The sequence below is a fragment of the Scylla paramamosain genome, chromosome 26 (assembly GCF_035594125.1).
Source record: "Scylla paramamosain isolate STU-SP2022 chromosome 26, ASM3559412v1, whole genome shotgun sequence".
NCBI classification, from domain to species: Eukaryota; Metazoa; Arthropoda; class Malacostraca; order Decapoda; family Portunidae; genus Scylla; species Scylla paramamosain.
In genome coordinates this window covers 8,029,744-8,053,565 of record NC_087176.1, presented here as the reverse complement: position 1 = coordinate 8,053,565, position 23,822 = coordinate 8,029,744, and the positions used below count along the sequence as shown (strand labels likewise).

The window sequence follows — 23,822 nt, the reverse complement described above, 5'->3', positions numbered from 1 at the left end:
GTGTGTGTGTCTGTGTGTGTGTGTGTTGCGCTGGGAAGCGGAGCATTGTGCTGTCGGATATAATTATCTTGCCTGCTTGGTGCCTGCGTTGTGTTGCTTGTGTTGGTGCGTCGCGGTGCATGCTGGGCGTATGGTGTGTGCTGACGCTGGTGTGCTGCACGGCTGCTGTCACAACACACTCACCTCCTCTTCCTTTTCCTGTTTTTTCCTCCTGCTGCACAATTAATATTCATCTTTCTTCATGACATCTTGTATAATTTTGATCTCAAAGTATCTCTTTCTTTGATAATTGTTCAGTGCAATGTGATATACTTATTACCTCTATGGAATATTTCTCCTTTGCTTTTGCTGTCAGTTTCACTGTAGGCTCTGTGTCACACACTGGCGGCTGCCCCGCCGCCTGGGTCACGGGGCACGGGGCGCGGTACTGACCTCCTCCACCCCGCAGCTGGATGACCTGAGCTCCGACAGTGACGACGAATACTTCGATGTTGTGCCCCTGCCGGGCCTGCGGCCTCCGCCCTTGCCCCCGCCTGAGACCTCATCCGCCGCCTCGCCCCGGCAGGGCCTGCACAACAAGCTCCTTTCCGCCTCGCTCAACCCCCCCACCCACAGCAGGAGCCTCCCCGCTGTGAACAAAGGGCCGCCTAAGCGAACCATGGGAAACAACCCCGCCCCCGCCGCGCCCACGCCGGGAACAGACACGCCCACACATGGGGCCGACAAGCCCCCAGCAGCAGCAATGCCCTCTCCCAAAGCCCCCGCACCTCCCCCTCCCTCAGCTGCCGCCCTGAAGGCCCCTGACAGACCCGCGCCGCAGCTCCCTGCTGGCTTCTCCGTGTCGCGGAGCGGCAGTGTGGTGAGCAGGGGGGAGGGTGTGAAGAAGTACCCCGCGCCGCAGCCTCCCAAAGACCCCAAGACCACAAAGGACTCCAAGGATGTGAACGACGCCAGCAACTCTAAGGACGCCAAGGATGGCAAAGACACCAAGCAGGAAGGCGAGGCGGGGACGCCGAACAAGCCAGACTGTCCTGAGGCCAACACAGACAGCAAGCCGCAGAGTGACTCGCTTGACAAAGCGTCGCAGAACAAAGCGAATTCCGCCGAGGCGCCGCCAAGACCCGGCGCTGCCATCACTCCTGCCAGCAGCGGCCTGGTCAGGACAGGCAGCGACGCAGACAAGGCGTTTGGCGCCACCCCGAAGCCCCGCCGCGCCCCCTCCTTCAAGAAGTACCCCGCCCCGCAGCCTCCTGCCGCGCCAGCCAGACCAAAGTCCGATGGCGCGAATTTGAATCTTGCGCGAGATGACGTCCTCGCGGGTCTCGACTGGCAGCGTTCCAAGCCTCCTCCAGCCGTCCGTCACGGGACTCAGCGCGGCGCCCAGCTCGTCAAACCTATCAGGGAGAGAGAAGAAGTCACCTGACGCTCAAAGCTGTCTGTCGGACGTCAAGGGAGAGGAGGAGGCGACGGTAGCTAAGCCAATGCCTCAGAGCCCACCTGAAGGCAACCCCAGCTCCACTCTCTCCGCCAGGAAGGTGCGCGCTGGGAGTCCAGTGCCGGAGAAAGTGCTGCTGTCAGGTAGGAAGGCACCCTTGCCCCCTGTGGTGACCGGGAAGCTGAAGATCGCCACGAGTGACTCCACGACCACGATGAAGCAGGATTTGGACAAGGCGTCTTCTAGTGCCAAGGTCGCGGCGAAGGAGGAGGAAGCCAAAGACAGCGGAAGAAAGGCAGCGAGTAAGTCAGCCAAGGTGGAGAGTAAAGAACCAGCACCCGTGGAGGACAAGAAGATACATAATGGCGACCTGGCCCGCAGTCCCTCTCCTGAGAAGACCCTTGGCAAGAAAAAGGAGGGGAAGCAGACCAAAACCACGGACACGGCGAACAGTAGCAGCGGCCAGCAACAAGATAACGCTTCGAAGAGCAAGAAGGCCGCCAAGACGGAGACCAAACCAGACGAGATAACCATAAACCATGTGTGTAATGGAACGCAGGAGCCTGGAGAGGAGAAGGCTTCCACTGACGACCAGAAGCACAAGAAGATGAATGGAACACACACTGAGGAGGACCCAGGCAGCAGGAGCAGCTCAGTGGCTAGCGACGTGACTTCTCCTGACGTGTCCCAGAAGACCTACAAACGAACCCGGAGCGGAAAATTGGCGGGAATCATGAACAAGTTTGAGGTTGATGAGCCATCGAAGGGCAGCGACAAGGTGAAGCCCAAGAAGGTCGGCAAAATATCGGGCCTAGCGAGTGTGTTCGAGAGTGGGAAAGACCAAGCACCCTCCAAACCTGACCTCGCCTCCCTCAAGTCCCCGGAGAAGAAGGCGCCGGAGCCTAAACCTGTGAGTATTGCCGGCATCACCACCTCCAAGTTTGGCGGTGTTGCAAAGTTCAAGAAACCTGGGGACACGAAGAAGGAGGAATCCAAACCAACCATCTCCGAGGACATGAAGAAGAGTAGCAAGGAATCAGCAAAGAAGAAGGATGAAATGAACGGGGTAGCTGACAACACTGAGGTTAAGAAAACTGAGAAAACTGATAAGAATGATAAGGAATCGGCGAAGAAAACTGAAGAAATGAACAGAGTCGCAGAGAACACTGAGAATAACAAGGACAAGAAAGTGTCTGAGAAAGTTGAGAAGAGGGACAAAGAAGCAAAGAAGAAGGATGAAGTGAATGGAGTCACAGACAACAAAACAGAGAACAAGATCAAGACTGCATCCGAGGAAAAAACGGAGAAAAGTGACAAAGAGACGAAGAAGATTGAAGTGAATGGAGTCATAAATAAGACAGAGAACAAGATCAAGACGGCATCAGAGGAAAAAACGGAGAAGAGTGACAAAGAAACAAAGATTGAAGTGAATGGAGTCGCAGAAAACACTGAAATTAGCGTGAAGCCGAAGAAGCCATTTGGAAAGAAGGGAAAGATTAGCAAAGAGTCGTCGCTGGAGAAGAAAGATCAAGTCAACGGAGTCACTGAAAGCTGTGAAATCGACCAAGAGAACAAGAAGTCGCCAGACAAGACCATCAAAGACCAGTCCGTCAGGAGGAAAGATTACGTTAACGGCCACGTGGAAGGCATGGAAGACAACCTGGAGAGCAAAACACAGTCGGTATCCAAGAAGACAGAGAAGACCGGCGAGACGACGCCCTCGGTGAAGAAGAAGAGCTACATGAATGGTATTGCTGAAAGTGTTGCAATCGATGGAGTTAAGAAAGCTCACAAAACAGAGAGTGAAATAGATACATCTGTGAAGACAAAGGAAAAGCCTGGGGTAGATGTGAAGAAGGAAGATACAGCGACCGAGATCCCCCAGACACTCACTAACGGGGACCTGGGGTCGGACGAGAGTAGTCTGTCGTCCGCCTGCGATTTCGAGGTGAAAGGCGCCGCCACAGCCGCACTCGGCGCCTCCGTCACTGCGGCGGCTGCAGGGCGTGGCGAGACGGGACAGGGAGCCAGGCCCAAGGGATCTGTCAAACCTCTCCCTGCCAGAGAGGGAGATAACGAGTCTAAAATTACCTTAGGTCGGTCAGATTCCGCCAAGGGCACCAAGGACTCCACGGAGAAGGAAGCTGTCTCCAAGGGTGTGAAGGGCAAGGTGGAAGGCAAAGCGGATGCCACCATTGCTCCCACAGTCAAGGGCAGGGAGGCGCTGGCCACCAGCGCGGAGGTTGCCAAAAAACACGCTGCCAAACTTGATAAATCGCATTCAAAGCCCACGGAAGTTGTGGCCGAGCAGGAAGTAACACCCACAGGAGGCGCCGCATGTCGGCCGCAGCCTGGCGATGAGGCCAGACCAAAGGAAAACGATATCCAGGGGAAAACTGAATTTATTGCTGCCCCAAAGACTGAAGGTACATTGGCTGCATGTGTTGACCAAAAGAATAAAACGGAAGCCACGCCCGTGCCGCAGCTCGCGCCTCAAGCATCAAATGACACTGCCGCAGGCAAAGCAGTGGCCGAGGCAGTAGTGCAGGCAGCTGGCGGTGCGGAAGCCCTCGTAACGGTGACCACTGCCCAAACCCTCAGGGAAGCCCCTGAGATCACAACACCCAGCTTTCTCGCACAGCAGACCAGCACTTCCCTGTCACTGGGACACAAACCTGAGGGCGAGAAGATAGAAATAAGAGTGATCCCCAAGGCCACCATCGCTGACCAGCCGCTCACCAAAATAAAAGTTATCGCCAACGCCACAGTGTCTGACCAGCACTTCACCCTCGCCACGGCTGCCCGCGAGGCCTCGCAGGACGCCGAGGGCCGCCAGTCGTTGGCCGTGGGGCGCGTCCCCAGCAGCAGCTCGGCGCCGCAGCTGTCCATGCTGGGCGCGTCAGGATACTCCTGGAAGACTAATCGAATACGAAGAAAGCTGAACGACGCCATCGAAAACACGGAGACCATGCTGCCGCGCCTGGAGTCCGAGGTTGAGGACTTGCTGCGAGAGGCGGAAGACTACCTGGCTCCAGAGCGGAGGGCGCGGCGCTCCTGGACACCCACTTTCCCGCGCATCATCACCAGAGGCTCGTGTCCCGCGCTGTCGGCAAGGCGGGCCAGGAGCCACGGCGAGGACGAGGACGAGGTGTTCGAAGACGCCCTGGACCCTTCCCAGCTGGATACGCTCATGCCGCTGCCGGACGTGCAGGCGGAGCGGGAGCGGCGGTCTCGGTCCCGCACGCCCATGGAGGGCCCCGAGCGGTCCCCATCCAACAACTCCATGGTGGCGCAGGCAGAGGCGCTGCTCTCCGAGACTGACCGCCTGCTGCGACGCTCCCGCTCGGACAAGTCCCTGCGGAGGTCGTACAGCAGGTCCCTGTCCTCAGCGACGCTCAACAAAGTAGGTCTTGCGTCCCGTCCCTGCCCGCCTGTTGTGAGTCCTGTCCTGGAGTGTTGCTACCCCTCGCTCCTCCCTTCTGTCTGTCCTGTCAGTGTCTTTAGTCCGTCCACTACACGCATGCCGGCCACGCCCCCACACAGCCACACTGAGGCGCTGCCCTCCCCGCATGCCCTCGAGGTCGTCCCTGCCACTCCACGCCAGGTCACCCAGCTCATACCTCTTGTCTGTTGCAGTCAGCGCAGGAGGTTCTCGCGGCCCAGTGTTACCTGCGGGCCGGGAGGTGGTAGGTGTGGCGGCTGCAGTGACGCTCCCACCCTGCACAGCCCATCACATCCCTACCTGTCATGTCTGTGTTCTGGCTGGCACGTGACGCCGCCGCCTCTTGGTCTCACATCCTTATTGGTCCTAACTGTGTGTTGCGTTTTTATCTATTTATTTTATTTATTTTTTTTTTAATTAATTAATTAATTAATTATTTTTTTTTTTGCAGCGATGGTTCATTTCGGATTGTTTTATTTTTTAGGATGTTTTTTTTTCTTTTTTATTTACTGATCTGTTTTTTACAGTGGTATCTTGTTTGTTTGTTCATTTACTTATTTGTTTATTCAGTGAGGTAAAGTTGGTGAAACTTGTCGGTGTGGCTCAAAAATACTTAACCTGTAATTACCAAGGACATAAGTCACACCTGTAGATCACTTGAAGCCCGCCAGTACCTGTGACCATACCTGTGTGTACATATCCACCAGGTAAGGGTATCCGATGCACAGGTGATATAGGTGTGATACTGGTGACAGGCTTAGGGGTGCTTGCCAGAAACTAACACACACACACACACACACACACACACACACACACACACACACACACACACACACACACACACACACACACACACACACCAGGGGTCGCCAAAACCACAGAAATACTCTCAGTAAATATATACGTTACCTCTGGTTAGCAACATCACTGAGTCTTTCCTGCAAGTTGGAAGTAGGAAGCTGTTTGTAATTTGAAGCGTTTCTTGAAGTTAAAAATGAACTAATAGATTGTTGAATAAATTAACTGAATTATTAGACAAAAATAGAAATGCCAGTTGGTAAAATGAAGACAAAAAAAAAAAAAATATTTCTTGAAGGATTAAAAAAAAAAAACTGTAAATTAGCGAATTTTTGATAAGTCGTTGAATTAATTATTGGTTCTTTTGACAAACATAAAACATTCGGCTAGCTAAGATGAAAATAACCAAATTAATGAACTAGTCATGTTTTTCAAGGCTTCAGTATAGAGAAGCCGAACTGATCATCACAAAAAAAAAAAATAAAATAAATAAATAAAAATAAGAGCAATGGAAAACGAACAGCTAAGTAAGATTAAAGTAGCAATAAAAAAATATTAATGAACCAAGAAAAATACGAACCAGTGCTATTTTAAAGCTTCAAAACCGAGAAACTGAAGAGGAAAAGAAAACGAGAGCCACAGAAAACTGACAAGCACGCACCATCTTTACCGGTGACTCATTTATTTTATTCAGACCATTTAATTTCTATAAGGGCGTGGACTTTGAGTAATTTTAAGCCCCTTTATGTATGTTTCTGTATTCCACCATGTATGTGACCTCCCTGTGACCCTGGAGTGATGCTTGACCTGATCTCACCTGACCTTTTGACCCTGATCTCTTCTCCTCTTCCTATTAATAAACCCTTGAATCTTTAAACCTCTGAACCTTTGAACCTCCCCTTTATTCCCTCTTAGAATTTACCTCTATAGATTTTCACCTGTTTGATCTTTGCAATTCGGAGATGTTATTGTGTTCTTGAAAATTACTGCCTTTGATTTACTTCATTCCTTAACCCTTTGAATTCTATAGTTATTTCCTGCTCCTCACCAGATTGTAATTCCACATCTCCACTCCTTTACTCCTTTTCCACCCACTAGCTCATAACTACTAACTACTAACTAGCTCATAACTTTTCCACCCACTAGCTCACCTCTCTACTTTCTCCACTCTCAACTATTACTCCTTACTTGCCACTAAATAAAAAACTCTTTATTTTTCCATTACTCTTGTCCTTTGTCCACTTACTCAAAACTCCACATCACTTCATATTGCTTTTTATTCCACCTTACTACTACATCACTCCTTACTCCCATTAGATCACATTCTCCACTTTTACTCCTCCACCAACCACAAATCCCTAAAAAAAAACTCCATTAAGTAACCCACTCCACTTCCACTTCCACTCCCTCCACATCCCCCAAATGAAAAACTTCAGTTCTCTTATCCTTCCACTATCGAACCTCGAAAAGTCAACTCCACTTACTCCACTTGCCTCCACACCACTTCCACTCCTCCTATTCTCTAAAAAAAAACTCACTCCGTCTATTCCTTCCACTAACAAACCTTGAAAAATCCACTTACTCCACGTCTTAATCCCTCTCCTCCGCTTCCACTCCCACATCGCTCCAAAAAAACTCCCACTTCTTCCATCCCCTCCACTAGCAAACTTCGAAAACTCCACCTTGTAAACCCCACTCCACTTCCACTTTCCCATTAAAAAAAACTCAAATTCATCCATTCTTCCTCTAGGAAACCACAAACTTTCGAAAATTCCTCCTTATCCCTCTCCACTCCACCTTAGCCACTCCACTAACTCCCGTTCCACTCCAGCTGGCGGAGGTGACTGCGGATCTGTCGGAGGAACACAATACAGCCCATCTAGCAGGGGAGAGACTGGAGGCGGAGCAAGCTGAGAGAATGAAGCTGGAGAAGGAGGTGGAGAGACTACAGGTAAGGCTGGATGAGTGGATTGTATGTGGATGGTGGGTGGTTAGGTGGATGAATTGGTCGTAAATGAGTGGATAAGTGGATGGGAAGGTGGGTATTGGATTGGTGGTGGATGTGTTAGGTGGGTGACTTGGTGGTGAATGGGTGGATAAGTGGATGGTTGGTGGATGAGAGAGAGAGAGAGAGAGAGAGAGAGAGAGAGAGAGAGAGAGAGAGAGAGAGAGAGAGAGAGAGAGAGAGAGAGAGAGAGAATAGCACATGAAACAATACCTCTCTTTAATAATTAAGATAAAGAACCACACACACACACACACACACACACACACACACACACACACACACACACACACACACACACTGAAAACTTCTCGTAGACAAAGTTTAGTAAGTGTGAATGTATTTAAAAACTCCCTTTGTGTGTGTGTGTGTGTGTGTGTGTGTGTGTGTGTGTGTGTGTGTGTGTGTGTGTGTGTGTGTGTGCCAGACACAGACCCACGCACGCATGCCACACAGACATACACCTTTTGGCAGACTGCGGCAGGACGAGCTGTTGGCTTTTACCTCCTACACGATCAGTTTACTTCCCCCTTGTGTCTTGCAAGCTGTGTAGAGCCACACATACCCTTCTGTATAGGCCCGCATTCTGAATCGCTTCTCTATTCACCCACGACTATTTTCAAAGGCCACAGAGATGACTAGCCGGGTTCTCAAGAGTGTTTCTCCTGCTTAATAATGTGGAAGTCCTGGTAATTTGTCACTAGAAACGTGGAAGCAGTCTTAGAAACTTGTGTAACCTCAACTATAGGGTTATTTTAAAGGAGGGAAGTTGTGGCGCAGAAGTGTTTCTAAATATGGTTCTATGAGCGATTCAACTCTTTGTATTAGGGATTAGACGTAGTGCTTTGTCTGTTGGGTGTTCTGGCCTTTAAAATGAATGAGTTATTGTTTTGTTTTTTTTTTTTTTTGTGGCGTGTTACTTGATGCTTAAGATGGAGTGATAAGAAAAAATAAACAAAAATTAGAAAAAAGCTAAAAGAGTAAATAAAAAATAAAATAAATGAAATATATTACAGAAAGAAAATAAGATATAAAACGTAAGAAAAAAATACTATTATAAAAACATACTTAGAAGGAAATAGTCACCTGCAACATTAAGATCAAGAAGAAGATCACAACTGAACTTTGCACTGTGCTTCCCTGCCTTGTGCACCCGGCAACATGGAGGAGGAGGAGGACCAGGTAGACAGTATGGGGTGGGAGGGGGAGTGCCAAAGAATGCCAATGCCTCTGTGACATTCCTGCAGAGCGAGAGTGTCACCCCTGCACTGACACGATGCCACCTCACAAGCGCACGAGCACGCACACACACACACGGGGAGAGAGAGAGAGAGAGAGAGAGAGAGAGAGAGAGAGAGAGAGAGAGAGAGAGAGAGAGAGAGAGAGAGAGAGAGAGAGAGAGAGAGAAATGACACACCAACACCACAGGAAGCACGCTAAATCGCATCATTTTATTACAACGATAACACACAAACCCACGCCCCTCATTAAATACCCCTACACTCCCCATACACAGACACACACGCGCACACACACACACACACACACACCCTATACAACCCCCCCCCCCCAACAACATACACACCATAACACCAACGCTCCCTATCAGAACAACATGAGGATGATGAGCACAGCGAACGGCAAGCTGGAGATGGAGAAGCAGGCGTTGCAGAGCGAAGTGCTGAACGGAGAGGCGGAGCACGATGACGAGGAGGCGGCGGACGCATCTCTCTACCGCCGCAAGTACGAGTGGTGCCTGCGGGAGATCGAGCTGCTCAAGAAACAACTGAAGCAGCAGCAAGAGGATGACCTTGACCATCTGCTCCTGCTGAAGAAACAACTAGAGAAGAAGGTCAGTAGTAGTTAGTGAGGGAATCTGACTGAGTGGTTGGTGTGTGATGGAGGTTGATTGTGAAGGCAGTAAGTGAAGAAGTTAAGGTATTCGAGTTAATGAGCTAGTGATGGTCATTGAGTGAGTGAAGCGTTGGGTGAGGGATGTTGGTTGGATTTGAGTTAGAGAATGTATTTCTTTAAGAGTTAGTGAGAGAGTTAGAGTGAGTGAGAGCGGTGTTTCTGAGAGCTGTTGAGTTAGTAAGCGAGGTTATTTGTGTTTTAAGGAGCTAACTGAAAGAAAGAGTTGGTGAGTGAGTGAGAATTAGTTGTGATTTAGAGAAGGGGAAAAAAGGGAAAAAAAAAAAAAAAACACATTGCTGATCTCCAAAAGAATCGAATAAAGGAATCTAAAGGAGTGACCAGTTCATCTGTAAAGTATTAAATTCCAGTTAGGTGTTGTATAGATCATTGCTTCTCTACACAACTCATCTTAGAGGCTGCAGTACAAAGAGAACTGCCTTGAAAACTTAGAGGAACTTATGAAAGCAAAATAATAAATAACAAAATAAAATGAAGAAATAAAACCGCAGAATTCGTTACTGTACATTATCATTGCCTTTACTGAACTATTAAAGAGAGAAGTGCCTTGAAAATTGTACTGCAGAAAGTAAAAAAAAGTAAAAGCATTAAATCTCAGCAATTCGAAATCATCATCTCTTCACTCCCACACATTGCACAAGCTTCACTCCCCTCACTTCCTTCCTCCCCCAACTCCGGCTTTCTCCCTTACCTTCCTTGCTCCCCAGGTGGCAGACGCATACGAGGAGACAGAGGAGCAGCGTCAGGTGGTGGCTCAGGTCAAGAGGAAGTCGCAGAGAATACAGGCAGAGATGAACGACCTCAAAATTCTACTGGAGGAACAGACTTCGAGAAACAACCTGCTGGAGAAGAAGCAGAGGAAGTAAGTTATGGAGTAGGAGGAGGAGGAGGAAGAGAAGCACAAACAGATGGGGTAGGGAGAGAAAATAATCAGCAGAAACAGAGAAAGTAAGTTAAGAGGCAGAAGCAAAAGAAAGTTAGGAGGGGGAAGCAGAGAAAGTAGATTAAATGCAGCAGAAAGAAAAGGAGTGGGAGAAATATAGAAAATACTTAGAGGTGAAAAAAATGGAGAGAAAGAGAGATTAGCACAAGGAGAGAGATTATGAGAGAAAAGAGAAGGGGCTGAAAGGAGGAGACCCAAGAGAGACGGCAGAAAAAGATTGGGAAGCGAAGTATAGGGAGAGATGGGGGAAACAGACAAAGAGAAAGAGCGCGGAAGAGGAGTTATGGAGATAAAAGAAGAGAGAAGGAAAAGGAAAAGATTAGGATAAAAGAATAAAGGGAAGATGAATACATGATGGAGGGGGAAGACGTAAGAGATGAGTGCATGAAAGAGAGAGAGAGAGAGAGAGAGAGAGAGAGAGAGAGAGAGAGAGAGAGAGAGAGAGGAGAGAGAGAGAGAGAGAGAGAGAGAGAAGGGAAATAAACGACACAGGAAGAGAGAAGAGATATGGAGACAGGATAAGAGAGAGAGAGAGAGAGAGAGAGAGAGAGAGAGAGAGAGAGAGAGAGAGAGAGAGAGAGAGAGAGAGAAACATAACCAGAATAATCAACTAAAACAAGATAAATAAACGAAACAAACAAGATAAACTGAGAAAAACAAAATTTAGTACTCGCAAACTGAAAATCTTGATCCTTCACGTGCCAGACTCAAAATTAAAGTCAAGCTGAATCTGTCTCTTGTGCAACTCAGCTTCCTCTTACTCTGAGGGCATAAGGTCACTTTTTTGCCACCAGCCAGACTCAGCTAAGTGTGCGAATATCCCTCGGAGAATCTTGGGTTGCTATTGATAGAACTTAAAAGGGAGGGAGGGGGAGGAAAAAATATTATCAGTGGGTAGAATGTTTTGTGTGTGTGTGTGTGTGTGTGTCTGTCTGTGTAGCTGTGGTTAATGAATTTTCTGTGTCTGTCTGTACCTCAGTGTGAAGAGTGTGCCGTAAAATAAAGAAAATAATATGACCGTTAAAACATCATTTATTATTCATTTATAGCCAATGAAACACCTCGGCATTTATTCACGTATCTATCTGTTTATTCATTTAACTAACTGTGTGTCTGTCTGTCTGTGTGAAGGTTCGACCAGGACATGATGGCGGCGCAGGAGGAGCTGAGACACGAGCGAACCAACAAGGACAAGGTGCAAAGGGAGAAGGACCAGATCCTCTCCGAGAAGTACTCCTTTGAGCAAGAGGTGGCGGTGAGTACAGCGCTAACTTCTCTCTCCAGTGTTCCCTTATCTCTTGTCTGGAATGATTTGAACTCTTCTTTCTTCCTTTACTCTTATTTATTTATTTATTTTTTATTTTTTTTTATTTATTTCAGGATCTTGCTTCTTTGAGTCTTCCATATTTTTTTTCTTCGTTTTCTTTCATTGTTCCCGCATCTCTCTTATGAAACGATTTGAATTGTTGATCTTTCTTCCTTTATTTTTTTATTTTTTTCTGTTTATTCATGTACCTTGCTTCTTTTAGTTTTCCATATACTTTTCTTATTTTCGTTTTCTTTGAATGTTCCCGGATTTCTTTTCTTAAACGATACGAATTATTCATCTTCCTTGCTTTTTTTTTTTTTTTTACTGTTTATTTTTGTATTCTTTTGTGTCTTTTTTTTCATCTTTCTTCTTTTATCTCTTGCCTGAAACCATTTGAACTCTTGATCTTTCCGCCTTTATTTATTTTATTTATTTTTTCTTTATATATCTATTTCTCTCTCATTGTTTTCTCTCTTCGTAAACTTTTTTTATTTTTATTTATTTATCTTCGTCTTTTTCTTTTCTGGAATTACCTCTACTCTTAATCTTTCCTCTTTTCCTCTTCATCTTTTTTTTCTCATTTTTATATTTTTGTTTATTTTTCCGTATCTTTCTTCCATATTGTTTTCTTTTTTGCTAACTTTTTTTCTCATTTTCCTTCATTTATCTTTATCTTTCTTCTTTTAGCATTTATATATTTATTTTTATCTTTTTTCTTTTGCCTTTTTTTCATATTATCTCGTTCCCTTTTCTTTTCTTTCGTTTTTTCTCTTTCAATTTCACTTTCATTTTCTTTCTCTTCATTTCTCTCTCTCTCTCTCTTTCTCTCTTGTTTATCTTTACTTTTATCATTATTTCTTTTTCGTCCACTTTTATGTGCTATATTCTCTTCTTATCTTCCAATCCCTTCTTTATCATGTTTCTTCATATTTCGCTCACTTTCTGTTTCATTCATTTATTTTTCGTCTTCAGTTTCTTCACATTCTTTATCATTTACATTTCTTGTGTGTTCTCTTTCTCTCTTATCATCTCTTGCTGCTTCTTCGTCTCATTCTGTCCATTAGTTTCTCTTTATTATCAGTTCTCCTTATTCTTCATTCGTTTAATTTAATTAATTAATTAATTAATTTATTTATTTATTTTATTTATTTTTTTTACTGTATTTCGATCGATTTTTATTGTGTATTGTTGCTGATGATAATGGTAAGTATTAGTGGTGGTGGTGGTGGTGGTGGTGATGATGATGATGATGATAATAATAATAATAAAGATGATGATGATGATGATGATGATGGCGGATGTCACGATGTCGGAAAGGATGTGGATAAAGTTACAGAAAAGAACAATAGAACAAAGTGGAAGGGAAGGGGAGAGGGAGAGGGAGGGGGATCGGGGGAGCGTAAGGAAGGGAGAAAGAATGAGACAGAGGAAAAATGTTTGTCTTTATCTTTCTTAACAGAGAGAGAGAGAGAGAGAGAGAGAGGGGGGGGAGACTTGCAGGCATATACCATACGTGACTTAATGGCAAGTTAGTGACAGGTGTGGCAGAAGGGTTGACAAATGTGGGATGAAGGATAAATAGCTGGGTCTGACGCACTGACTGACTGACGTACTGACTGTTCAAGCAGGTGGCATTGATGAGTGAACAGGCGTGATTAAGGACTGACTGATTGACTGGTTGGCTGGTTCACTCTCTCACTCATTCATTCTGCACTTTCTTTCCCCATCCACCCACCAATCTTCACTAACCTAACCTAATCTAACCTAACCTAATCTAACCTAACCTAATCTAACCTAACCTAACCTAACCTAACCTAACCTCACCTAACCTAGCCTAACCTAACCAAACCTCACCGCATTTCTCCAAACCTCATCACACCACATATAACTGACAAGCAAACTCCCAGCTGTCAAGTTACAGGTTTGGGCGGTTATGGAATAGGCAGGTGTGGCTTGGTGCAGGTGTGTGGGGGTGAGGTGTGAGGTATTAGGTATCAGGAAGACCTAGAGGCAAAAATACCTGTCTTTAGTGTATCAGGTGTGTGTGTGTGTGTGTGTGTGTGTGTGTGTGTGTGTGTGTGTGTGTGTGTGTGTGTGTTCTTATCTGCGTATAATTTTAAATAGCTATTCTCTCTCTCTCTCTCTCTCTCTCTCTCTCTCTCTCTCTCTCTCTCTCTCTCTCTCTCTCTCTCTCTCTCTCTCTCTCTCTCTCTCTCTGAAAGAAGGAAAGAAAATACAAGAATAAAAAGGGAAAATAAGATAAGACCTTTAATAACAAGAAATGACATAGAAAATATAAAAACAGGAGCAGAGAGAGAGAGAGAGAGAGAGAGAGAGAGAGAGAGAGAGAGAGAGAGAGAGAGAGAGAGAACACACACATACATACATACACACACAAGGGAAGATATTTAAATAGAAACAAAAAGACAGGAAGGATTATAAAGGTGAAGATTCTTTGTATCACTTCCTCTCTGCATCATCTCTATTTCAGTCCCTCAGTGCTTCCCTCCTGCCAGTGTTCACCTCAGCCAGTATTGAAAGACGCTCCTCTCTCTCTCTCTCTCTCTCTCTCTCTCTCTCTCTCTCTCTCTCTCTCTCTCTCTCTCTCTCTCTCTCTACGACTATTTTCAAAGGCCACAGAAATATATTGCCGGGCTCTCAAGACTGTTTCTCTTAATAATGTAGAAAATTTGTTAATCTGTCACTAGAATCATAAAGGCACCCCTCGTAAGGACCTGTTTTGACTTTAACAAGAGCCTTTTGAAAGTAGTGAAGGTGCGGCCCAGAGGTGCTTCAGTATATGCTCCTTAGAACGAACTTGGGACGACCAACGGAAATTTTCTTGTTGTTTCCCCGATTTTTTTTTTTTTTTTTTTTTTTGTGTGTGTGTGTGTGTGAAAGACACACACACACACACACACACACACACACACACACACACACACACACACACACACACACACACACACACACACACACACACACACGAGCGAACATCCTTATTTTTACTACTACTATTATTATTATTATTATTATTATTATTATTATTATTATTATTATTATTATTATTATTATTATTACTGTTGCTGTTGTTGTTGTTGTTGTTGTTCAAATTACGTATTGTTATTGCAACTACTACTACTACTACTACTACTACTACTACTACTACTTTGGAATCTGATAAGATGTACATTTTGTCTGTGTGTGTGTGTGTGTGTGTGTGTATGTGTGTGTGTGTGTGTGTTTGTGTTTGTGTTTGTGTTTGTGTGCGTGCGCGCGGTTGATGTTGGGTGGGAGGAGGGAGGGGCAGGGTGTTTCCGTGTTTGGGGGTTAGTAGGTGGGGTGAAGGAGGTTATATTACGAAGGAAGGAACCTGCTTGTCTGCCCTCCTCCTCCTCCTCCTCCTCCTCCTCCTCCTCCTCCTCCTCCTCCTCCTCCTCCTCCTCCTCCTCCTCCTCCTCCTCCACCTCACATTTATTTTTCCTCCAATTTCCCTTCCTCTGTATATTTTTTTTCCCTCCACCTACCTTCCCTCCACATTTAACCTGTTGCTACCTCCGTTAGAGAAGAGGAGGAGAAGAAGAAGGAGGAGGAGGAGGAGGAGGACGAGGAGGAGGAGGAGGAGCAGTGGGCGGGGCAGGTTTGGGCTAGATTGGGCGTGGTGTGTGGGTGTAGGTGTGCGTGTGTGCATGCGTGCGTGCGTGCGTGCGTCTCACAAGAAAAATCATGTGCTCTTTCATGTTATGCATTCATGGCAAGTAATTTAGTGTGTCGAGTAACGTTGTCAGTCAGTCAGTCAGTCAGTCAGTTAACGGTAGCGAGTGGTGACTGGCCGACATGTTGTTATGTCAGTGAGCGGAGAGCGACTTATGACTTGCATCGGTGTCGGTGTGTGCCTAAGTCAGTGTTCCGTAACTGTGACTTAATTCATTGGGTTGTGTCATGAAGGTGAGTCAGTCAGCGAGTCAGTCAGCGAGTCATTTTATTTGTCGTTTTCTCTATCTCTGCATATTTGTTTGTTTATATAAGATAAAAGGAAGACGGGGAAGAGGTGAGCGAGTGAAGAATGAAGTAAAGACGAAGAGGAGGAGGAGGAGGAGGAGGAGGAGGCGTTGTGAAAGACTGGGAGTTTGAGAGGGATGACAAGAAGCGGTAGGACGAAGCAAAGACAGGAGGAGGAGCAGGAGGAACCATGCAGTAATGTGCGTGGCGCCAGAGAGGGTGGGGGGAGGCGAGGCTGGGCGGTGAATAAGCAGTAGGGAAGGAGGAAGGGCGTAGGAGGCAAGGAGGGAGGGGAAGTAGGGGGGTCTGGAGGCAGGGCGGAATGGTGAGTGAGGGGGCCTCGTGCGGGTTGTCTCCTGCATGCGTCACGGAATCCTTTTCTCGATTTTGGCGGCGCCCTTGTGATGTCCCGGCCCGCTTAAACGGATGCGGGTGTTCTCTGGGCCTCGCTAAGTCTTAGAACCCTTGACAGTAGCGCTGTGTTGTTGTTTCAGTGGTTAAATGTGACTCTTAATGGGTTTTAGTGGAGGTTCTTTGGGTTTTCAGTGTGTGTTTTGATTTTACTGATAGTTTACGGAAAACTTAACTTTTAACAGGCTTTAGTGGAAGTTGTTGAGGTTTTCTGTGTTTTTCGTCTTTTCTCGTCAAAGTTTTAGCGATTATGCAACACAAATGGGAAAAAGCACCCATGAGAAGCCCACTAGCCATCTCTGTAGCCTTTCAAAATGCTGGGGAGAGAAGGACCATTAGTAAGGCACGGTATCAGATCGCATTGTTTGTCTCTTAGTCATCAGTGCGTGCTCAGTTAACTATTTACTGTATGGGTTGCGTCACCTTTACCTGCATCACTGCCCTGCTAAACCGCGACTTTCCTATCCTTTTCATTTAGTTACTCTCGAGAGGAAGGAATAGGAGCAAAACACAAAATAGATAGGAAAAAAAAAGAGTTTGACAGCTGAAGAAACCATAGGAACATACGTGGAATCGCAACATCACTCTTGAAAAAGGGAGAAGGAAGGCGAAAAAAAAATAAATAAAAACACGAAAAAAAAAACAAAAAAACATAGCAACACAAAACATAAACGAAACTACAAGAAAATTTATCTTACCTACGCTTATCAATCCCCGTAGAATAAAACTGAAGAGGCGGTGAGTGAGCTGCGTTCCTGAGTGTGTAGAGAGGAGGCAGGTATACTAGTACAGGTGAGGTAATTAAGGAGACAGGTAATTGGGGGCGAGGAAGAAGGTTATCAGGAGGGAAGATAGGGAGAAAGTATCAGGATTAGACGGTAAAAGGAGCTGGTAGGATTGGATTTTGTGATAGTGTGTGTGTGTGTGTGTGTGTGTGTGTGTGTGTGTGTGTGTGTGTGTGTGTGTGTGTGTAAAAGATGAAATTATTACTCTTGTCCTATTATCGTTTTGGAATCGTTTAAGTCTTGGGCAGGATGACGAGGAGGAGGAGGAGGAGGAGGAGAAGAAGGAGATTGAAGTTACGAAAGAAGTTAAGGACAAGATGAGAAGTAACAGGATGATTGTGTCAATAGTGATAAAAATATGGCTTCGGAAACCTTGTGCGTGTGTGTGTGTGTGTGTGTGTGTGTGTGTGTGTGTGTGTGTGTGTGTGTGTTTCCAGGTGAGATTGCTTGCCTTAGATAGACACTCGGGTATAAATAGATAGATTGAGACGTTAATAAATACAAGGACGGGCATAAATAGACGCGGAGAGAGAGAGAGAGAGAGAGAGAGAGAGAGAGAGAGAGAGAGAGAGAGAGAGAGAGAGAGAGAGAGAGAGAGAGAGACCAATACAAATAAAAAGGGACATTTAAAGAGAGACAGAAATACAGACAGACAAAAAAAGGTATACGGGAAACAAAGACCATGTAGACAGACAACCAGACAGACAAACAGACAGACAGACAGGCACATCGATAAACACACAAACAGACAAACGCAAGAAGATAAACATGTAGACAAACCAACAGACAAACAGACAGACAGACAGGCACATCGATAAACACACAAACAGACAAACGCACGAAGATAAACATGTAGACAAACCAATAGTCAGACAGACAGACATACAGACAGACAGACAGACAGACTACTGATGCAACCCGCGCCACTAAAACGCTCGCCAAGGATTGGAGATTCTTGCCAGTTTTTGCCCAGAGTTTCACTTGCAACTTCCGGTCAAATGTCAGGGTTGGCAAGGTGGAGGAGGAGGAAGAGGAGGAGGAGGAGAGGGATGGGGAAGGAGGATGGAGGTAGCAGGAGATGGCCTCAACCTTCCCCTCCTCCTCCTCCTCCTCCTCCTACCCCTCCTCTTCCTCCTCCTCCTCCTCCTCCTATCCTTCCAGCATCCCCCACCCACAGAATCCATGCCTCCACTTCTCCCTCCCTCTTCCCCCTCCCTCTTGCTCCTCCCTCTTCCTCCTCCACCTCCCTTGCTCCATTCACCTACCAAGCTGCAATACCCGCGCTCCCTCACCACCAGCACCTCCCCTGTCTCCAGTCTTCCAGTTCTCCTTCTTCCTCTGCCACTGTCGCTTCTGTCTTCACTTCACCATGGTCAACAGAATGAGAGGAGCGGTGGGCCAGGTTCGATGTGTGTGTGTGTGTGTGTGTGTGTGTGTGTGTGTGTGTGTGTGTGTGAAACGTGTTCCTCTGAAAGAAAAGTGCAAAAAAAAAGTATAAAAACTAAGGAAAATAACGGATACACGCCCAGTAGAGTACGTGACACACACACACACACACACACACACACACACACACACACACACACACACACACACACACACACACACACACACACACACACACACACACAAGTGAAGTGAGACGCACTAAGCTTAAGCCGCAGACGACAGTGAGTGCGTTAACAACAGTGACGAGCCGCGGCAAGACCCGTGACAAGATATCGGGTTTCGTAGCGTGGTGTTCTGAAGTGCGCCGATGGTCTATGCTGGGAGCGATACATTGGAAGTGACGGAGGGAGTGAGGAAGGGTGTGAATAGTATATGATATGAGGGAATGTGTTATATGAAGGAGGGAGAAGAAGAAAAATGATGTGAAAATTGATAAGAAGGATTTACCGAGGTGCCACAATAGAAGGAAGTGGAGAGAGTGAGATTAGCGCTATAGGATGTGAAGACAAGAATGTAAGGGAAGGAGGAGGAGAGAAAGGACAAAGTGAAGGTGGATAAGGACTGTTCATTGAAGTGCTACATTTAATTCATGCAGAGAAGCGATTGAGGAAATGAGGGAGGGAGTGTGTGAACCTTGTTGACGAGGTTATGAAAAACATGAAGGAAGGACTTACGCAGGGAAGGGAATTTGGAAGTGGGTGCTGCGTGTAAGGACGGGGTCATAGAGCAAGGAGAGGAGGAAGATGATGAAATGGAAGGAGAAGGATGCGTCACAGATTACATACGCTTTTAAATATTCGCATGTAGTACAAAAAAAAAAAAAAGACCCAAGGGAATGAGAGAGAAAGAGAGAGAAGGATGAAGGGAAGAGACAGGAAAAGGAAAAAGAAAGGAAGATAAGAATAGTGAAAACGAATAAATTATCAAAAGGGGAGAACGGACGAGAGAGAGAGAGAGAGAGAGAGAGAGAGAGAGAGGGAGGGAGGGAGGGAGGGAGGGGGGGGGTATTAGCCGTTCGCTTGTGATTTTAACCGCATCAGTAAGATCCCCCCAAAAAAGTGACGAAAAAAAAGTGAAGTTTAAATACCAACGGTCTTGACTCTTACAGAAGTGAACCGCCTTTAAACAATTCAAATTACTTACGAATCTTAAGTAAAAGTGGAGGATTTAAGTGTACCACCTAACCTAACCACTTCACGTGTGGATCATGGAGAAAAAGTGGACCGGTTTTGTGTGTGGCTAATCCCTTCCTTTTGTGTGTATGTGTGTGTGTGTGTGTGTGTGTGTGTGTGTGTGTGTGTGTGTGTGTGTGTGTGTGTGTGTGTGTGTGTGTGTGTGTGTGTGTGTGTGTGTGTATTTCAAGTGGGAGGATTAAGTGGAGTTGCTTGTGGGTGGAGTTAAGAAGTGGTGTTTCTCTCTAGTGGTTTTGTTAGTTGTAGTCAAATAAAGTGGAGCACTTCAAGTGGATAAGATTCTGAGTTGTATTAGAATGAAGTGGAATTATCAAAGTGGATCAGATCGTAACATGATAAAGTAAGGTGGAATTAATTTATATTCAAGTGGATCAAATCAAAAGTTGTAAAAAGACCAGAGTTGTCAGGTGGGCCGAGTCACCAACAAGTGGATGGACTCATTGCCATGTGGAGTGTGTCGCCAGGAAGTCCAGTGGAGTGTAAATGGACGTGGATCGCATTGTGGAGTCTGGTGGTGGAGGAGAAACCAGGCGACGGGAGGGGAAATGTGAAATACTTGAGTAAATGTTGAGAATTTGAGAGTGGTGGATTGAAGGCAAAATATTGATTGGAAACGAGAGAATTACAGAGATGAGAATAAATAAAAGGGAAGAGTTAAGAATAAACAAACGAGATTGGACGAAGACAAGACAATTAGAGAGTTAAGACTTAAAAAAAGGGAAAATGGTAAAGACTAAACAAAGAGGAGATTGGTTGAAGACAAAAAAAAATAAATAAATAGTTAAAACTGAAAACAAAGGGAATAGAAAAGACTAAACAAAGGAGACTGGATGAAAACAAGACAATTAGAGACTTAAGACTGAAAAAAGAGGGAAGAGAAAAGACTAAACAAAGATAAGATTGACTAAGAACAAAAGAAAAACAAAGAAAATAGGAACATGGAGATTGAAAACGAGAAAAAAATAATAAGCATGTAATTTAACGTAGATTAAAAAGAAGAGAGGATAAAGATGGTGTAGGATGAAATAAAATGATAAACGGAGACTAGAATGACAATGAAAATAAATAACACCAAAAAGAAATTATAAAAGAAACTAAACTGAGAATAGGGAAAGAAAATAAACGGTAGAAGAAAGAAAATAAAAAAAAAAACTTTAGGATTTTCTTATTACTGTTTTATCAAGTGGAATTATTATCTTTGTTTCTAATTCCCAAGTGGATTAAGTATTAAACAAAGTGGAATCGCATAACACACTAAAGAAAACTGACGCCATATAGATGTAAGAGGTGGAGGAGTGGAGCTAACAAGTCGTCATCATGTGGAATGGACAGTGCAAGTGGAGTGAAGTGGAAGCAAAGGAGGTTATCTATAGGGTGGAGTTGATTCGCTCTAATACTAACAGTGGAAGATGACCGAGGCAAATGGATAAGTGGATGGCGGCCGTGTCGGATCAGAAAGTGGACGAGAAGTGGAGCGACTGATCCATGCGTTAATTTGTGGGGGGAGTAGGTCACTGGTGGGTAGATGAGTCAGGTGGATAGGTGGGTAGACGGTAGAATGTAGTAAAATAGGTGGATGAAGTAATAGTGTGTGTATGTGTGTGTGTGTGTGTGTGTGTGTGTGTGTGTGTGTGTGTGTGTGTGTGTGTGTTATTGTTAAGTATAATGTGATGGGCGAACGTGGCACGCCTTTTAATAATGGAGGGGAGGGTGGAGGTAATGGTGGTGGTGATCGTGGTAGTGGTGGTGGTGGTGATTTTTGTGCAGTTGTGAAATCACTGAGAGAGAGAGAGAGAGAGAGAGAGAGAGAGAGAGAGAGAGAGAGAGAGAGAGAGAGAGAGAGAGAGAGAGAGAGAGAGAGAGAGAGAGAGGTCGGCGTGGGCGGGCAATTATGGAGGTGATTTGTGTGTGTGTGTGTGTGTGTGTGTGTGTGGGCGGCCGGGCGGAGCTCAGGTGTACTTCCGGTGTGCGTGCAGGTGAGGTGACCACGGCGCCCTTGATTGTTAATGAGTGGGAAGGGGGTGAGGGAGAGGGGGAGGGCGAGAGGGGAGAGAGAGAGAGGAAGGGTGTAGAAGGGGTAAGGAGGAAGCTTTCACCCCCCTGGTAGTGTGTGTGTCTGTGTGTGTGAGGAATGGAAAAGTAGAAGATTGATCGTCAGCAACTTTCGCTATTTAAGCTTCAATGCCCCGGAGCCTAAAGGAGGAGGAGGAGGAGGAGGAGGAGAAGGAGGAGGAGGAGGAGAAAGGGGGAAAGTGAAACCTATAGGAAGTAAAAACAGAATAGCCCGAGGAAATCAAACCGTCAGATTTTCACGTCTTTTTTATCTACACAGAACATTTTTTAACACTTTCAATCCTTATCTTGACATACGAGTATTACGTGGCCAGAACTCTGAATTGAAACCGTCTTTTGTAACGCGGCGATTTGAAGCTAAAATGTCACTTGAGAAGATTTGAACGAGTGTAAGAATGTCAGAATTTTTGGTCTCTTAAGCGATTTGAACAGTTAGTGGCCTTGTGATTTCTGGTATTTTTAAGCCTGGCCTCGGTTTTCTGCGCTTTAGTTATTGTTTTAGGCCGAAAAGAATCCAGGGTCAGTTATCTGGAGTGTTTCAATTTGTGTATGTGTAAAAAAATCGTTTGTTTTTTATAAAGAGGACCTCGGTTTTCTTTGTTTACGTTCTTGTTATAAACCTGAAGGTGTGGGTGAGTTTTTTGGAATGTTTCAGTTAGTGTTGGTCTGAAAATCGTTTGCTTTTGTAGTTGCAGGAAAAGAGGGACTCGGTTTTCCTTGCTTACGTTCTTGTTATAAGCTGGAGTGTTCTGGGTTAGGTTAGGTTAGGTTATAAGCTGGAGTGTTCTGGCTTACTTTTTTTTTTAATGTTTCAGCTACTGTTAGTCTGAAAATAGTATCTTAGCGGTTACAGTAGAGGAGGAAAAGGTGCATTTATTTTTGGTTTGTTTATAGAATGTGTTAATTGTATGATATATGTATGCGTATATGACATCTACTGTTGTGTTTTTTTTCTTAGCTCACAAAGTAAATTTCATGTATATTGTTACGTGACAGAGTATGTATGTACTGGTATTATTATTATTATTGTCATTATTATAATGAAGGTGAGTGAGAGTATTTGTGGCGTGGTGGTGGCGGGACGCGGGACTCATCACTGGTAAACAGATAGAGGAGATACGAGAGAGAAAGAGAGAGAGAGAGATGAACCGTCGACGTGATGATGCAGCCTTGGCCGACCGACTCTCTTGCCTCTCCTGCCCTAGAGCCGCGGTGTGTGTGTGTGTGTGTGTGTGTGTGTGGTGAGAAGGGACGAGGAATGCGAAACCCGTGGTGGACAAGATAATTTGGTAGTCTGAGTGCCTGCCTCTCCGCGCGGCCAGCAAGGTCTGCGCTGCGCTAGAGTGACACTGCCGCTGTCTCCGGGCGTAATCTCGACATCCAGCCTCCAAATGTTTGCTTGCTCGTTTGTCAGGCAAGCTCACAAGTCAGGATCACGGGGAAGTGACAGCCAGACGCCCCCACCAAGCCGCGGCGCTGTGAGTGCTGTCCCGTCCCTTGTAATGCAGCCAGGGAGCGCATCTACAATTCGGATCACTCAACCTGCAGTGACTTTGATGGATGTTAAGTCACCGCGCGCCTATCATGGCATCTGGGCCGTCAGGAGGCAGTCGGGGAGGTCCAGTGAGCAGTGGTGAGCACCGCTGGCCCACTGAGAGGGGGGGGAGGTAAGGGGTGGTGGTGACGGCAGGGCGGCAGGTGATGTAGGGGTGGAGGGCGGGGCGGAGCAGGTAGGAGCGGCGGCGACCACGGGTGGGGAAGTGGTACTGTTATTGTCAGGATGCCATCGTTTGGCTGAAGAACCAAGGCTGGTGCTCAATCCAGTGCCTTCGCTCCCTGACCTGCGTGTTCAGTACGCCGTGGCCGCGCCCTGAGCAGCCTGCGTGCACGTGGCTGCGGGGCAAGTGTCGCTGAGTGTCATGTTGCAGCAGGAAATATGTTGACGAAATAATGAGACTCGTCAACCAGCGGGCGACCTGGTGCTCCCAGGCGGCGGGCGAGGCGGCGAGCGGGTCAGCCAGCCAGTGAGTCCCCGCGCTGCGGCC

At 46.1% G+C, this 23,822-nt stretch overlaps 1 protein-coding gene across 4 annotated transcripts in view; it reads left to right on the top strand.

Annotated features, from left to right (window-relative positions):
• The window catches only part of LOC135113680 (unconventional myosin-XVIIIa-like), a 189,535-nt gene that overhangs the window by 143,444 nt on the left and 22,269 nt on the right, over positions 1-23,822 (top strand). For 3 of the 4 annotated variants that reach the window (XM_064029146.1, XM_064029147.1, XM_064029145.1), the window contains 4 exons: positions 7,507-7,626; positions 9,290-9,532; positions 10,320-10,474; positions 11,687-11,810. In XM_064029146.1, the coding sequence (XP_063885216.1) occupies positions 7,507-7,626; positions 9,290-9,532; positions 10,320-10,474; positions 11,687-11,810 (642 nt within the window). Of the gene's footprint in view, positions 1-448; positions 4,839-7,506; positions 7,627-9,289; positions 9,533-10,319; positions 10,475-11,686; positions 11,811-23,822 lie in introns of all 4 variants that reach the window. The other variant, XM_064029148.1, reaches the window with a different exon arrangement.